Source organism: Rhinolophus sinicus, chromosome 1 (genome assembly GCF_057876585.1).
Source record: "Rhinolophus sinicus isolate RSI-liver-muscle chromosome 1, RSI-T2T, whole genome shotgun sequence".
Classification (NCBI taxonomy): domain Eukaryota; kingdom Metazoa; phylum Chordata; class Mammalia; order Chiroptera; family Rhinolophidae; genus Rhinolophus; species Rhinolophus sinicus.
In genome coordinates, this window is record NC_142501.1 from 212811442 (window position 1) to 212828472 (window position 17031).

General features: G+C 55.9%; 1 protein-coding gene across 4 annotated transcripts in view; it reads right to left on the minus strand.

Moving 5' to 3' along the window:
- Nucleotides 1-1012: 1012 nt before the first annotated feature.
- ACOX3 (acyl-CoA oxidase 3, pristanoyl) overlaps nt 1013-17031 on the minus strand; it is a 37434-nt gene continuing 21415 nt past the window's right edge. For all 4 annotated transcript variants that reach the window (XM_088793104.1, XM_074320743.2, XM_019711493.3 and 1 more), the window contains 7 exons: nt 16486-16608; nt 16077-16190; nt 10779-10894; nt 7694-7868; nt 6316-6383; nt 4333-4419; nt 1013-1583 (listed from right to left, as the gene is read on the minus strand). In XM_088793104.1, coding sequence (XP_088649230.1) covers nt 1464-1583; nt 4333-4419; nt 6316-6383; nt 7694-7868; nt 10779-10894; nt 16077-16190; nt 16486-16608 — 803 coding nt within the window. In that variant the 3' untranslated portion in view covers nt 1013-1463. The remainder of the gene's footprint in view (nt 1584-4332; nt 4420-6315; nt 6384-7693; nt 7869-10778; nt 10895-16076; nt 16191-16485; nt 16609-17031) is intronic.

The following is a 17031-nucleotide window of genomic DNA, read 5'->3' on the forward strand; positions in this document are numbered from 1 at the left end:
ACACGGACACTAGCAAGGGCCTGCCACGTGCCTGCCCTGAGGGTGTGCTGGCACCCTTGGACGTCAGGGTGCGTGCAGGGGTTCGGGTAAGGCCTGGGAGCTTGGTCTAGCTCGGCCGCTTCCGGGCCGTCTAGCCCACGGCAGTCAGATTTCTCATGTGTGCAACAGGCATGACAATATAATTCAGCTCACACAGTTGTCTGAGGGTCCAGTGAGATGGGCAGAAAGTTCCAGCGTGCAGTTAATGTTCATTCAAATTAGCCGCTATCCCTACTCGGATGCCCCTGGATGCTCTGTGGGGTGTGTGTGCGTGCACGTCCCTTTTCTAGGCATGAAAACCAGGCTTAAGAAGTCAAGTAGCCACCCCCTTCATTTCCAGAGCTGGAAATTTGGTCTTTAAAAAGATTCCTGCCCCTCATGTGCTCAGAGGTTCTCAGGGCTACTTTGAAAAACAAGAACCGGTCATGACTTGTTCAGTGCTACTCTGTGCCCTCTAGGCACCAGGGTCACGTCACCTGCAGGGCTCCAAGGTGACCTGTGGCCTCCTGGACTGATCACAGACCAAGGAGTGTAACCCAACGGCCAAAGGGAGACACAGGTGGGGCTGAGGGTGACAACAAACCAGCAGCCCGTCGTCCTGACCCTGGAAATACGAGTGACCTGGCGGGAGGCGTGCATCTACCTCCTCAATCTGGTCGCACTGATCGGATGGGCATTCACAGACGTGGGCTGTGCAGAGGGCAGGCGCACACATGCACACACGTGAACGGGTTTGCTGAGCACACGCTCTGCAGGCCGAGGAGCCCTGGGGAATGACCGATGGTAGGAACAAACCGATTCAGTAACGTGGACACACCTGGAGGCCAGGACTTCAGATTGACCATTCAAATTGTTACAAATTTTTTTCTTTGAAGTTTCTTTGATGGAAACGCTTAGTTCCACACAAGAAAGCAAGAAAACTGATTTTCTTCTCCTTGAAAATCTTAAATGATGCCATTCAGATGGTCTGCAGTGCAGATGAGTAAGGCTGTCATTTTATTACACGGAAAGGTAGGTAGTTAAGGAAGCATCAGGCCGGCAGCGCTCTGTAAAAACCTCAGATGAATGTAAAACATTGGCTGACCCAAAATCCCTAATTATGAGCAGTCAGCTTTCTATTCCGCAGTTAAAAACGGGATGTGCAAAGTTCTAATTATCCAGTCAACAGTCCATCGGGAGGATGTGATGGCATAGGTTTTCTGTTCACACAGCAAATCACAAAGCACTTTGGGGGGACCCCTCTGAGGGGACTCGGGGGCCCTGCCAGACGGGCCAGCCCCACCTCGGGGGCACAGGACAGCCAGCCAGTTAAGGGCAGAGGTGCATGTTCAGAGGCTGGCAATTTCCAGGACCTTTGGGAACTGGAATTTGAGGTCAGTGTCTTCATTGGCTTAATGCGACTGAGCTGGACGCATCCGGAGAAACTACAGCTTCGATCGCAAACTTCCTATGACCGGCTTGTTGGCGGAAAATTCCGGCCACCATGACGGCCTCTCCAGCACTTTGCTTTCCTGAAGGATGGTGGTCCAGAGGTTTTTATAGAGCTGTAAAAAATACACACGTTAATAAAAAAAAAAAAAATTCCTTAGATGGCCAAACGTGCAAATGCAACTCCCCTTGTAAACTTGTTAAAACCCAGGAAATTCTCTCCTTTTAAAAAATTCTCACTTTTTAAAAAAAATTTAAGATGACGTAAATGTATATACACGTAAACCTTTTTTCCCCCAGCAGAAAACAATTGGCAAAATGCAAGTATAAAATATCCATCAAGTGCATTTAGGAGCATTCCCCACTCGTCCTTTTCTTTGGAATTTCTCATCCAGGGCAGATACTGCTTCCTAACCAACGGTGGCCATGGTGGAATTTTGCGAGTCTACGTTTCTTGTTTGCGCTGGTCTGTCTCCGGGCACCCACGTGGCTGCTGGCTGGCACGCTGGAGGTGCAGTTGGGAAGCAGGATGACAGCCATTAGTCTGGCCTTGCTGTGTGGGCCCCTGAGTCCCCTGGGCCACCAGACCTGGCTCACTGTCCCTGGCTGCCTGCCCCACTGGGCCCGCAAGCCGTCTCCTCCAGGGAGGTCAGCCGAGTCACCTCGCTGGACAAACGTAGAGCACTAGCCATCTGAGAGGACAGTCATGAATCACATCAACTGTTGGCTGAGCCCTCACATGCCCCCAGCAGTCAGTGCCCAGGCCACGAGCCCGGGGGCCAGATAAGCCACAGGGACAGGAAGGGGCCTATTTTGTGCCTGGTTGATGTGGACCAATTTCACTTAGAAACCACTCCCCCTGCACCTGCTAAATGCACGCAGCGATGGCCGCTCCAACGTGCTGCTCTTCTTGGCTCCCAGAGACAAGACATGGGCTTTTTCTCCATGCGTCATAAACCCGAGGTCACATGTGACAATTTGGAGCATTACGCTTCATGTAGTGATTGTCTCGCATCATCTACAGCTGCGTTTGTTCATTTAAAATGAACTTCTTACTAAGTAGCACGTGGTTAAAACATCAGTCCTTAAACTGGGAGACATGCGCATAGCATATCCGTCCTGTCACTGGCTCTGGTTTCAGAAGGGGCCCCCATCAGGGGCGGCCTCCTCTCCCCCTCACTCCCCGCCCCAAGCCCCACGTCTGGGCTGCCCTCTGCAGAGCAGACACAGGCTCCATAGCCGGCCGCTCTGGCCCCTTCTGGACAGGTGACCATTCCCGTGTGCTCAAGGGTCCCCGTGTGACGCCACTTCCAGGCCCTCTGTGTCGGGCACCACTGTTCTGCCTCCTCAAATGCCCACCCACCTGCTGGCCTGCTAACCGTCCCTCTTCTGTGGGCTTAGCTCAGCCTCCTCTGCAGCCCTGGCCACACCGGGGCCTGAGGGGCACTGTCCTGTCTTCTTTCCAGACAGAGCTCTACCTGGATCCTGGCTCTGCCGCTTCCTGGCCTATGTGGGTGTCACAGTTTCACCCGTGGAGAACGAAACTGCCCCAGCACCCGGTACCTCGTCCCAACCCCAAGGCTGGCCTGGGCCGGGCAGAGGTCAGGGCAGCTGCCCCTCCTGGGGTAGGCTGTTGTGATTGTATAAAGTCCCGATGTCAGTGTCCCCTGAAGACAGAGGAGGGCTCCTGTCCCCTGATATGCTCACTGTCCATTCAAACAGAGCCTGAGCTGGTGGCAGACGCCTCAGCAGAGAGAACATGACCTTGGCGGTCAGGGGTCGAGTGGCGATAAATCCTGTTCCACAGCTGACAGCTATGAGATCTCAGGCAAGTGACTTCGACACTTGGAAAAGCCATGTCCCCATAGCAACATGGGACAACAGCTGTAGGGAGTGCTGTGCTGGGAGGTGCTGAGCAGACCTGCGAGTGTTCACCCAGCTCTGGCATCTCCATGTGGCAGAGAAGTCATGTAGAAATGCATGTGGGGTCAGTAAGAGCAACATGAGGGTCACAGAGGACAGAGTGGGGGGCGCGAGCCTGGGCATTACAGCTGGAGGCCAGAGAAGACCTGAGAAGCAGCATTGAGCTTAGAACCAAATGAATGGAAGTGCTCTAGGCAGTGAAAACAAGGTGCAAAGGTCCTGGGGTGGGAACGAGCCCAGCCCAGCAGAAGAACAAAGGCCCATGAGGCTGGAGGCCAGAGGCAGGAGGAGCACCAGGCAGTAAAATGACCTTGGAGAGCCAGGCACAGGCCATGCGGACAGGCCATTGCGGACCGGGGTGCAGGAAAGGATGGGGCAACTGCAGGTACAGGCAACTGCAGGTGGAGGGCTCAGAGGAGTGGCTTGACCGGATCTGCTTTGTAAGAAATCATTCTGCGGGGAGGGGAGCAGATCAGGGAGTCCTGCGGGGGCCTCCAGGGAGTGCCGGTGCAAGGGGTGAGTGGACTTGCTGACAGCGGGGGCAGGAGCCAGCACTGTGATATGTCGGGAAGACCCAGGCCTGGAAAGGGCCTTGGGGGAGTGTGAAGGGAGGGAGAAAGACGCTGCAGGGCCTGGGGCTCCGCACAGGTCCATGCTGACCTTGGCATCACAGCCCTGCAAGGGCCCAGTTACCAGCCCATCTCTCAGAGGAAGGCTCTGGGGGATGGTGAAGTCACCCGTGACTACCCCAACCTGTCCTGGCCGCTCCCTCCACAGCCGCCCAAACTTGACAACCTCCCAGCAGGTGCCAGGAGACTCCTGGGGTAACTACCATGGAGTAGTTCTGCAGTAACTGCAGTAACTACCATGGGCCCCCATCGCGGCCCAGCTGGCACTCGGACACACGGGCTCCTCATCGGGCACAGGGAGGGGGCCCTTTACCTCGCCATTGGCTCTGCCAATCGGTGAGTCCAGGACAAAGTCAGGGGGGGCGATCACATCCACCAGGGCAACTGCATCATCTTTCAGCTGTTGGAAAACAAAGTCCGTTCACTTGGCAACACCCAGATATCTCCATGGCGACCACGGAGGAACAGAGCCCCAGAGTCTGTTGCTCGGCCCACTGGCAACAGTAACCCTGGCGCGGGGCTGGACTCCCCAAGCTTTATCTTCTCATTGGCCCGTCAGAGTCCCTTGGGGTGCCTCTGAATATTTTTACCATGTTGCTATTCACTCAGCACTTCCAACGTTTTATGTTTAAAGTTTTTTTGTATGTGTGTGTGTGTTTTTTTTCCCAACGAAGTAGAACTGCTCATAAAAGTGATGACTCTGCAGCTCATTCACTGGCAACTGTCTTCAGAGATTTGTCTCTGAACCCTGGGCAGTGACTGTTTCAACACAGGAAAAAATGTTCAGAACATGTAAGGGAGAAGGCATTTAGAAGCACCTGGAAAAGTCCTCACAGGAGCGCTCTTAGCTTCGCAGCACTTTTATTACTCTCCTATCCCGTTATACAAAGTATCTTCAATATGGAATTTAGACGAGAAGGCTCCCAAGAATGTTCTTGAAATGTGAAGAAAATTTTTTTTCTACAATCATTGTGAAACGCCACAGCCATGCTGAACAGAACAGTGGGATAGGGGAGCTTTTAACGATGCAGATCCAAAGCTATCAGTCAGCACAGAGCACCCCCCCCCACCCCCCCCACACACACACAGAGGACAGGAGCACACGCCCTGCCTGCGGGGCGCAGGTGAACCAGCCAGCCCCCTGCAGGGAGACCAGCAGAGCAAGGCCCTTGTCTGGACAGGTAGTTGGCAAACCTTAAGCCTAAGGGGCCGACGGGAAATAGCGTCAGCTTTTGGGCCTGGGGTCTCCACCTCACTGCTCGCCTGGGCCTGGGCGGCAACGTCCAGCGGGTGCACAGTGAATGGGCAGACTGGGCTGAGTTGGCGACCATGGGACACAGGACAGAGCTGGCGCCCCCACCTGGCTGACCTCAGTGAGAACTCCGGTGGAGCAGGACGAGGCTGCGTTAGGCTTAGCCACTCGCCCAGGACCACAGAGAGGAAAATGCTTTCCTGTCGCTGGTTTTACTGTGGTAAAAGGAGAGGTGGCCACACCTGTGCACTGCAGGTATAGACACACCTTAGAACACAGGGAGACAGTGATGGCCGCTCACGAAATGAATCCGGGAGAGGCTTAAAACCAATCAGAGATGTTACCTGGAACTCATCAGCTCTGACAAGGCTGACGGAGAAATGAAATGGCACGTCACTGTCACTTAGGGCACTTGCTGGGGTGCTGGCAGGGCGTTGATTCACTTCCTACCCTCAAAGTCGAGTCACGACTCAGCTAAGTGCAGCAGCACTGCCAGGACAGTGGCCACAGCACATGTGGCTCTTGCACTTTAAATTTAAATGAAAGGAAATTACAATCTCAGCCACACTGGCCACAGTCCCACTGCCAGCGGCCCCCATGGTCAGCGGTGACCTGTGGGACAGCGTGGTTCCGGAACGTGTCCCTCCCTGTGGGACGTTCTACTGGACAGAGTGTCACCAGAACATCAAGTGGGAATTGGGGCCATTGGAGTTTCCTGGGTGGCAAGGGTCAAAGAATACAATTTAAAAAAGTGAAATACCATGAACTGAATTTAAATCGGAGACAGAAATGTGCAGCAGAAGGATTATCAATGTGGTTGTGAAAAGTGTGAAAATTAGAGTGAGCTGAATGTGCACAGATTCTAAGGCATTCCCTCCGAATTACTCTATTCCTGAAATTTCTGACACAGGCATGTTTTCTTATAATTTTCTTGTTTTGCTAAACATTGCGTGCGTGGAAGGGGGGCAAGCGGGGTGAATGGTACTAACATACGGGGATTACGGGTTAAGTCATACAATAATGCAAAGCTGAATGACAACTCACCTGGGAACACAGGGCCAGGATGGCACTGTCCACCATTTTACCTGCTTGCTCACCGGAAAAGTAGCCACCTGTAAGTACAACGTTGGTTACCCTGCGGTCTGGTACCCCAAGTCCAAAATCACCCACAAATAGCAATCATTCTAAAACAGCTTTCCAAATTGGCCCATTTTGTGTGAAAATATGTCACTGTCACCCCCCCAAGCCCAGCTGAGCTGCGACCCCTTTGCAAGAATGCAGGGGCTGGGCCGGAGTTCTGATGTCCCTCTTCCACTAGTTCACTGAACGTGCACCAGGAGTTGGGGCTGCAGGAGCAGAGGGCCCGGCACGAGGCAGGCACAGCCCGCGGGATCTAGGAGACAGGGGTCTGTGAGGAGCTCAGGGCAGAGGGGCTCAGCAGGCAGGCGGGGCCCGGGCTGGCGGGTGGGCTCTTTCTGAGGACGACACAGACTGTAGGAGACTGAAGCCTGGATGGTGGCTTGGGAATGCCTGGGGTGATGGAGGGAGAGCGTGGGGCTGCGGGCCAGCAGGGGCCCCAGCACAGAGCGTGGCCTGGGGCACGAGGGGCCGTCAGAGCCTCCAGGTACAGGGTGCAAGGCCCACCTCCTCAGCCTCGCCTGCCACACTGCTGCGGGCTTTGCTGCAGTGTCTAACAGGCCCTGCGCGTTTGAAAATGCATTTGCTGTAGGGCCTGCTTTCGTTTGAATTTTGCTATAAAAACTATGTCTGGTCACTTGGAGTTGTTCTTTCTCGGGTGTGGTCTCCTGCCCCTGCACCCAGCGGCGCCCTCTGCCCACACGCCCCCAGCCTTCCTGTGTTAACCGTGCACCCTCACCGCCTCCACGGGGCAACACTAGCTTGAAGGGGGACAAAGTAGGTTCTTGGCAAGGGGGAGGGGCAAATATGGACTGTTCACAAAGCCCAGATATACAAACAGGATGTGAACAGATACACAGAATATTCGTAGCATTAATGTGTCATGAAGGCAAATAGGAAAAAAATGCCCAAAAAGGCTCCTTAGGAGGATGATAATGGAAAGAGGCTGAGGAACTCAGGCTTAGGCCTTTCTTCCCACCAGTCTTCCAGGAATCAGCCCAAGTGTCACCTCCTTCAGGAAGCCCTCCCAGTCCCCAGCCTGGGCATTCCTGGGGGTGCCTCCCCAGCAGCCTCGGCTCCTGTCTGTCCCCTATGGGCGCCCTCCCGATGCTGCTTTGCCCTCCTGCTTTCTTATTATGGCATCGGGATTATCTGTCCACAGGCTCAGCACGCGATGAATGCTGGGTAAGTCACGTGGGAGTCATGCCACACCAGGACAGGACAGTCTCCCAGACAGGGCAGAGGGCACCCCATCCTGGGCGGGGCGCGGTGGCAGATGCCTCACCTCGGTAGAGCAGGGCCATGTGCTGGCTCAGGGACCACAGGCCGTAGAGAGCGCTGAGCCGCTGGAGCACAGCCCGCAGTGGGGGCGGCACGCCGGGCTGGTGCGTGTGCTCGTGGAACCTCCGCAGCACCGTGAGCTCCAGGAACGCCAGGGCCAGGGAGCGGCAGTGGTACACCTGAAAACAAGCGACACGCCACCCTCCAGTGAGCAGCAGCCAGGGCGCTTCCTGGTCGGGAGCTAAGGGTCGGCTGTCACTTTACAAGCAGTAATCCTGGAACTGATGCTTGAAGAGCGCGCACTCAAAGTGAGAGGCGGACCGTCCAACGTTCAAGTCAGGATGGGGTACAGGCCGTACCCTCAGCCTTGCGACCAACCTTCCTCCACATTGGTCCCAACACCAGGCTCCCCTCTCTCATGAACCCCCATCCCCAATAAGCCCCAGCCCCAGGAAAGAACAAGATGAGCCAATGGGGAGCCAGGCCTTAATTTCGGCTGCACCCTCATTCCTGAGGACATTTGCACGTTAACAAAAGGCAAAAAACAAACTCCACACTGTCCAACTTCTGACATCAGCCATGCACTATGGGGGAAAGAGCTGGGCCCTGGAGTCGGCAGGCGTGGGTTCTAAGTCAGCCCCGGCACAGGAGAGCTGGCTGACCTGGGGCATTTCTCTTGGCCTCAATCTCCTTATGCATCAAAGACGACGGTGTAAAATGACACATTTTGGAGGAAAACAGCCTCATCTGCCTCCTGAGGTACAGATGTCTCTGGAGGGCGTCCTCAGGAACTCTGGACAGGGTGGGAGCGGTGAGGCTGGAAGGTGGGCTGGGGAGACACCACTGCCTCCCTTTTTATATTTCTCACTTTGAACATGTAATGTTGTCGCCCAGCCAAAAACATGTGATAAACACATATGTTTTTTTAAAAGCCCTACTGTGCGCATCTGGCTTGCACAGCAGATGAGCAGTAAGTGATAGTTGTTACTGGCAGGAGAGAGCAGACGGAAGTTAATGAACTTCTCCGCTGAGTCAAAGAGGGAGCATGTTTTATATTTTAACTAAAGCAGTAAGTTTCCCCAAAAACAGTTCCCACCCTCCATTGACAGCATATCGAGTGGCCGCTGTCCCCTGGACACTATCCTTCAAACTGCATGTCCCTGGCGCCGGCTCATGGTCAGCAACCATGTGTGGCGCCCCCTCGGGCCTGTGGCTGGTGTCGGGCCAGGCTGCCGCTTGCCCTGCAGAACCCTTTCCCGGCTGGGGACGCTGTCGGTTACGTGTTACATGTGTCCCGTCTGCAGTCTGTCTTCTGACTTTGTTTACAGTACAATTTGCTGTTCAGAAATGGTGACTGTCTATGCAGTCAGAGCTGACAGTTTTCTTTTACAGCTTGAGTTTCCTGTCTTACTCAAGAAGGCTTGTCCCACGCCCAGGTTACACAAACATTCTCTGAAGTGTTCTTCTCAGGTGCAATTGCTGCTCCAACCGCCATATGGGAAGGGACTATGTCTCTTAGGGGTCTGAGCGCTCTCGGCTGTCAGAAATAACCCAGCACTCGCTCTTAAATGCTCTGTGATCCAGACCAGGTGGGGACAACACAGACCCCCCTCTCGGGTCATCACCTTCTCTTCCAGGCCTCACGGCCACTTTCCTGTCCATAGCCACGGCCACTCCATGGGGCTGTACCTCAGCTTACAGTGCTGGTCAGCTCTGAGGCGCTCCCCAGGGACACCCGCTGGCTTTCCATCCTCAGATACGTGGCACTGGAACGCCGTTACGGAGTCCTCTAACCACATTCTACAGGGGAGCTACATCCAAACGGCTGAGCCACCCACTCGGGTCCCGTCGTCAGAGTGCAGTGCCAGGCGCCGCAGGGCCAGCTGGCATGGGATGAAGGACAGCTAGGATGGGATCGCCAGAGGCCTCGGGGCACCTCTCTGGGATTCGGATGTGGGGTATGGGCCCCCTTGGTGCCCTCCATCCCTTTGGGGTCTTGGCTTGTAACTCAGGGGAGAGTCTCCATTTCCATTTCAAGAATGACCATTTGACACGCAGAGAAAAGGAGTGACATGGGACAAACAAAACCACAGCCATCAGTGTCTGAATGACCAAGCCGCTGTGACCTCAGCCCATTTCAGAAAACCATTTTCATACCTCCTGTTTCGGTCGCTGAACTGATTCTGACCATCACTGAATTCATTTCTTTTAAGCCACAGGTTTGATTTTGGTTTAGTCACCCTCGGCCAGAGCCTTTCCAATCGAGACTCCCTCCTCGTGCCTCACCTCCCGCCCCATGGGCAGGTGTATCCAGCAGGTCCCTAGGGACACCACCAGCTGTGCCTCCCCCAAGGGCTGCAGGCTGCCCATCGCAGCTCAGGAGGAGGCCGGGCCTTCGGAGCAGACGGACGGAAGAGGACGCTGAGTTCTCAGAGGACAGAGAGCCTCACCGAACACCACCAAGGAGAAGGGACAACACCGGTTTGAGAAGCTTCTATCTACAGCCTCCCAAACAACACCTGTCACTGCAGACATGTGGGATGCCTGGACCACAGGAGACCAGACCCTGGCGTCACAGGGTGTTTCAGAGCACTGCTTCTGCACAGGGGGTTCCCGGGACACGAGACAGCCCTGCCCCATGTGAGAGCCAAAGCCACCCTTGGACCGTTCCCACGAAAGCTCCCTGGGGAGGGGGATGACTGAAAAACCAAAGGGAGAGCTCCGGTGTGACCTCATGTGAGTCACTGAGCCATCGCTCTGTCAGCCGATCAGTCGGGACCTGGCTGGTGTCCCAGCCCCACTGTGCCAAGCCTCCTGCAGCCCCACGTCCACCTCCAGCAATCCTGGCTCTGGCTGACGGTCTGGATGCTGCTGGCACTTGACGATGCCCAGTCTCTCCCACAAGCCAGCCAGGGAGGTACCACAGTCCCCACGGCAAACCAGGGTGCAGAGGTCAGGCAACAGCCCAAGGTCCCGGGGGCTGGAGGGCTGGGCCCGCCTCCCCCAGGACACTCAGCTTACCTGAGACCTGGCAGCACAGGAATTAGGAGCAAATAATAAATATAAAGCCATTTTTAAAGCAAACATACTTGACAGTTGTTTCTTGCTGTAAAGTCGTTGCTTCCTGCTCTCTTCTCTTGGTTCAGTTTTTCGGAACTCTCTCGGAGCAGGTAACAAACCAACCACTCGTATGCTGCCAGGGGGACTTCAAAACGAGAAACAGAGGGAAAGTGACAATAGAGAATCTGTCAAGTACCCACCTCCCATACAGACAGCCCTGCGAGCACCTGGCACGCGCTAATGAGTGTGAGGGGCTCAGTCTATGACCCCCCAAAAAACATGACCACTCCTGAAATACGTGAATGTGCCCTCACTGGGGAACAGCGTCTTTGCAGTTAAGTTGAAGGTCTCGAAATGAGACCACCCTGGATTGGGGTGGGCCCTGCACCCCATGAGAGTGACCTTACGCAAAGGACAGAAGAGGACACAGACGCACGGAGAGGCCAGGTGATGACGGTGGCAGAGACCGCACTGACGTGGCATGAGGAGCCACGAGGAGCTGGAAGAGGCAGGAAGGACCGTCCCCTGGCGCTCCCGAGAGGCACAGCCCTGCCCACACCCTGATTCTGAACTCCTGTTTTCAGCACCCAGTTTGTGGGGCTTTGTCACAGCCGCCCCAGGACACGGACACACAAGGGGGCCCAGTGGGCATTCTTGAGCCTTAGATGCTGCCCTCCAGGATGTCCCTGAAAACCCAGGTCAACCCTGGAAACCAATGCAGACAAAAGCCTGTTCTGGCACCTTCGAGACTGCTGCTTCCTAAACTCTTCCCAGCAGGACGGACCGTCACCAGCAACAGTAAGAGGCGGTGTCACACACACTCCTATTTTCCATGATTTATTTACACAGCAACAAACCCGAGGTCCTCGCCAAGGCCAGAAACCGGTCCTGCTAATGCATAACCAGGCAGAGGCCCCTGCCATCACTGACATGCCCAGCACGGCCGCTGTCCCTCGAGGCCGTGCGGGGCCGTTCCACAGGCCGCTCAGGGAGGTGCCCGTCTGCGGTGGACGCCACCACACAACAATGCCCACCCCAGATGGAGCCACGGGACTGCTTCAGAGTTTGCTGCCTCAAATGGTACACAAGTTGTTGGAACACTTTTCTGTGGAAACTTTGAACGCTCAGGTTTTTAGAAAAAGTACATCACGTTGCTTCGACGTGTTCACATGGGAGAGTCCCCAGCAAGCACATGAAAGCACACGGTAATGTGGGGGGGACAGAGGAGGGTGCGGACAATTCCTGGACGTTTTTGGAAGTGAGAAATTAAGTAACAAAATCGGTTGGGAGAAGCGGCAGGAACGCTCTCGCCAGGAGAGTCTGCGAACAGCCAGAGGACAAACACCATTTCAACACCTCTGTCCCCAGGACCGTCCCTGGTGCTGGGCCACAGCTGTCCTCTGATGAAGCACGCCACAGGGACTCCTCGGGGCTCCCCCAATGTCCCCTCTGCACCCGACTGCCCCTGCCCACCCAGCACTACCCCACCCCACGTGGGGCCTGTTCCCACCCACGTGCACTGCTCACAGCTGCCTCTGTCACTCCACTCCACCCACTCCCAGGTCTGCCGCTCCTGCCCAGCCTCTCAGTCCAGGGGCGTCTGGATGGACATGCCCCCCCCACCCCCGGGCGCGCGCGACTCAGCGTTCGACCCCAGCGTCCCCAGGGGCTTCACTCTCGCCCAGCCCTCTGTCTACCGGGCCACTCCCAACTCGCGACCCTCCAGTGTGCTCTCTGCCCACCTCCCCTGCCTGCCCACCCTGCTCCCCTGCTCCCCGCGCTGCCTCTGCCTGGATTTCTGTTTCCTGTTGATTTCCCTCCTGGGTCCATCTTGCTCTGGGTACGCTTTCTAAAGCGGGGCTCTGCCCAGGGGCGCCCCAGACAGCAAGACCTGGACAATTGGCCCCGGCTCCTTGGCTGGCACGTAACCCCAGGCCCGGTGCCACCTGCGTCCATCTGTGCGCACACGCCCTTCATACCTGTGCTTCTGTGTGGCCACCTGCTCCCGGACACACTACCCTGCGCCTCCGAGACCTGGCTCGTTTCCTGGGAAGCAGCTCAGCTCGCCCTGCAGAGCTCACTCCCCACCTCTCGTGCCCAAAGGGGGTGCTCAGAACAGTGACCTCGCCAACGTGGCCAGCCCCCAGCCCTGACCAGGCACAGCTCGGGCTGACCGCATTCCCTCCCCAGTCTATCACAAGGGAGACTGAGGCTCAGAGAGGGTGAGCGCGAGCCTGAGCCACACTGCGGGGCAGCATGGAGCCCCCAGGCCTGGCTGTGCTGCCCGCACCAGGGGCCCCACGGACACGTGGGAAGTGACCCCACTGCCCTGTACAGACACACACAGTTGTCAGAGCGGCAAACATGCTGTCCTGCAATTATTTCATATTTTTGCAAATGAGCCAACTGCAGGAAAAGATGCGGGGCTCGCATGGCTAAGTAACAAGTGCCGGCCCTCTAATGAGCAGCACCATTTGTGAAACCCATCCTCAGCGCACACGCGTGCGCACAAATCACAGGAACTGGACGGCGCCGTGCGTGCCCTTCCCTCTCCAAATAATCGTTTTATTCCCTGAAGGAAAAACATCTCCTGACCTTCCAAACAGGCAACACTCAAAACTAGAAAGGTCTGCATCTCTAGTCCTACCGAGCTCAAGGGTCACAAATCTTTTAGATAATTTTTCCAAAGGTCCAGCTGAGACAAAGACCATTCCCGAGTTTGGGGTTGGATGATCAAACACCCCGGAGACTAGGGCCTGGCCACGTGCTATGAGCTCCCTTCTCTGCACAGAGAATAACGTCAGGACTCGGTGCCAAGCCACTTGTGCCAAATAAATTTTAGTTGCATTTTTTCCTCCAGAAAATGTTTTCACTTTGTTGGATCTTGCGAAAATTAGGGCACTCAGAGGAAAAACAGATGACGCTGCTCTGGCATTTTCCCTGATGCTGGTATATATTAGGTTGGTGCAAAAGTAATTGCGGTTTTTGCAATTATTTTTAACCTTTTAAACCGCAATTATTTTTGCATCAACCTAATAAAACAGCTTCTGCTTTCACAGTTTTGGCAACAGGGGAAAGAACGCGAGCAGAGCATGGCAGATACACCAAGAAGTTGGCAGTCCACTTGTTTACGTTTCCATTTTACAACAGGTTTTAGGGAAGAACACATTCTGGTTGGGTTGATATTACTAGAACGATGAGGTCATTTTCTGATACTTCCTGTAGCAACGGGTTGGTTGGGGAACATTGTAACTATGAGAAATAGATCTTCCAGTGCGTCCCTGTTTTCTACAGGCACTTTAAAAGGGCAGATGAGCAACGGCAAGGTTAGTGATTGGCACAAAAATTGTAACAAAGGGTGGTGCCCGAAGAGAAATACAGCAACTGCTAGCAGAAACGTTTTCTGGATGACAATGATGATGACGACAGTGAGGGTGAGGGTGGAGGAACGACAGCTGGGGGCAGCCGGCCTGGGTCTCCTCTTGCTCTGGGGCTGCTGATGGGGACGGAGCAGACAGGGCTGGTGCCACCTTGCTCTGTGCCACCGTGTCCTCTCCAGGAGACGCCACAGCTGCTGGTGCTACAATGTCACGTGCTCTCCATTCTTCACCCAGAGGACCCAGCGGCCCCCCAAGATCCCAGGGGATGCTCACGCTGGGGTCTCCTCCTCCCGTAACAAAGGCGCTCTGCTGACAGCGTTTGGTGGAATAAATAGCACCTTGACAATGACCCTGTGATTGCAACTAGAACCATGACAAGGTTAAGTGTTTAGAATAGTTGTCGGTGGTTACTGAGCACACGCATGGTGCCACGTGCCGTGCGGGTGCTGTACATGCACCAGCTCCTTCATCCTCACGAAAGCCTGACACAGTGGAGCCGTTATTGCCCGGGTGCAGGTGAGGAAACCAAGGCGAGGGGGGTACCCGCTCTAAGTCCCGTGGCTGTGGGGCGGGGGGCTGGAGCAGAGCTGGGGGAGCCTGGCGTCCCCCTCCGTGCAGGTGGGCTGCTTGTCCAGTTTCTTGGGGTCTCACTAGAAGGGTCAGCTCTCCCCGCCCGCTGGGACCCCTGCTCCACCATCCATGCTCAGCCCACAGAGAACGTCTCTGAGGCACCTGGAAGCAGGTGTGGGTGACAAAGTGAAGAGGCTCACCAAATGCTAATGGACAAGGGGACCACATTAGTGACATTTTTGCTGTGGCTTAAAGCTATTTTTGATACGAGATTTGACAGAAGAGTGGGTGGGACCGTGTGGGAGGAAGCGCTTCCTTCAAAGCCACCCTAGGGGTGGGGGACACGGAGTCCAGGGCAGCAGTTCCAAGCCGAGCTGTTCCTTCTGTAAAATCTCATCCTGACTGCCCACTCAGATGCTTCCGGAAGCTGTGACAGACTATCCTGAGCTTTGGAGCACAACAGGCTCGGGTCCAGCCTGGCTCTGCATTCCACCAGAGACAAGCCACTGGATGTCCTCGGGCCCGAGAGTCTCGAGCAAGGGGGCATGTCATGTGCAAGCAGCACCGCGGCTTGTCCCTTCGTCCCCCAGCCACTCCATTCTAGCCCTGGTGGCTCTCCATTGCCACCGCCACCATCCTCCTGCCACCACCGCCCTGCCCAGGCCACCATCCTTTCTTGTCCCCATCCATCGCCTTTTTTCCACAATAATTTTAACGTGAGTCACCACAACAGACAACAGAAACCCAAACCAGTCAGCTGCTCTTGCTCAGAATCCTCTAGCGGTTGCCATGGGCCTGGGAGGACAGCTGTCCCTCGGGTCCCCTGCGGCTAGCCCTTTCTTTCCACTGAGACCTCAGAAGGCTGTGCCAGCGACCCCACCCCTGAACGGGGGCCACAGCCTCGCAGACCACTCCTCTGATCAGGCCCCTGACGACCTCGCACGCGGCTGTCCCCCATCCGGACTGCGAAGTCCGTGACAGCAGGGACCCAGGTCTCAGTCACCTTTGCGTCCCAGCAAGACTGCACAGACACCTGTGCTTATAACTACCTGTCTGCAGAGTGAACAACGTAGGGGCAAGAGCCCTCGAAAGGGAGAATCAAGAGCGAAGGTTCAGGGACAGCCCCCAGCTTCCTGTGATGGCAGCCCGGTCAGGGGGCGTGGGCGAGGGCTGGGGCCCTCAGGAAGGTGCCAGGTGGGGGGCTCCCTCATTTCACCTTCAGTCAGCGTCTCACTCAGTGTCAGCCCAGGGAGATGCTGGATGCATGAGTCCTCCAGCGAATGGCAGCAAGCCACCGTCCGGGGTCTCCTACGGCCACCACCACAGCCCCCCTACCTGTTCTGGGCCTAAAGGGAATGGTGGGGAGGGGGTGCTTACCTGAGGAGTCCAAGCAGTCCTTGAGGCTGGCCGCCTGGAACCTCTGGCCAAGGAGGGCTGGATAGGCTTCCAGAAAGGCCACGCTCTTCAGAGGGCTCTGGAAGCGAGCGCCACCTAGCAGCACATAGGTCACTCAAGCGAGAGCCACGGGCCCACACCCAGCCCACAGCACGTGTCTCAGGGGAGGGACAGAGGGAACCTCTCCAGCCTGCCTCAGCCATAACTTGGGAAGTTGGGCAGTCACTATGCCATCACACTTTTCTTCCTGCTAACAGAGTCCATCTTGAGAGAAGAGCTAACTACAGAGGTCCGAGGACCCTCACCCATGCGAGATCTGGGGCCACCCCCTAGCATGGTGGAGCCTCAGCTGGGCCCCCACGTGCCAGCAGGCGAGCAGGTGGCTGCTCACCTGGGTCCCCGGGAGCCAGCAGGCCAAGCAGGTAGTTACTGGTCTGCTGCAGGAGAACATTGTTGTCCCCTTCGTATGTGCAGTTTGGGTCGTTGTCATTTCTGAGGTCACCCAGACGGTTCACTGCAACAAAACCACGTTTTCATCACTCGGGGTGTATATGTGAAAAATACCCACCCCCTCCCCCCGGAATCTAATCCTGGGCCCAGCGTGATGGGGCCAAAGCACCTCCCAGCCTGCTCCTCACTCCCCCTGCAGCTCCACCTCCCGACCAGCTGTGGGCCCCTAAATGCTCTCCACCCAGTGGCCCCGTCTTTCCAGACACAGCAGTAACAGCCTAGTAAGGGTGTCAGGAAGGAAAGTGGGCGGCTTCTCCATGAAACATTCAGCAGTGAGCAGTGAGCGCTCAAGAGAGATTCACTGTCACCAGCGTCCCCATCCTCCCGAGGTCGCCTGGCAGAACCTCCCTCCACCATGGAGCTCAGTGACAGACACTCAGGGCGCCAACGACCTCCGGGGGCTGCCCTTCCGCCTTCTACAACTGAA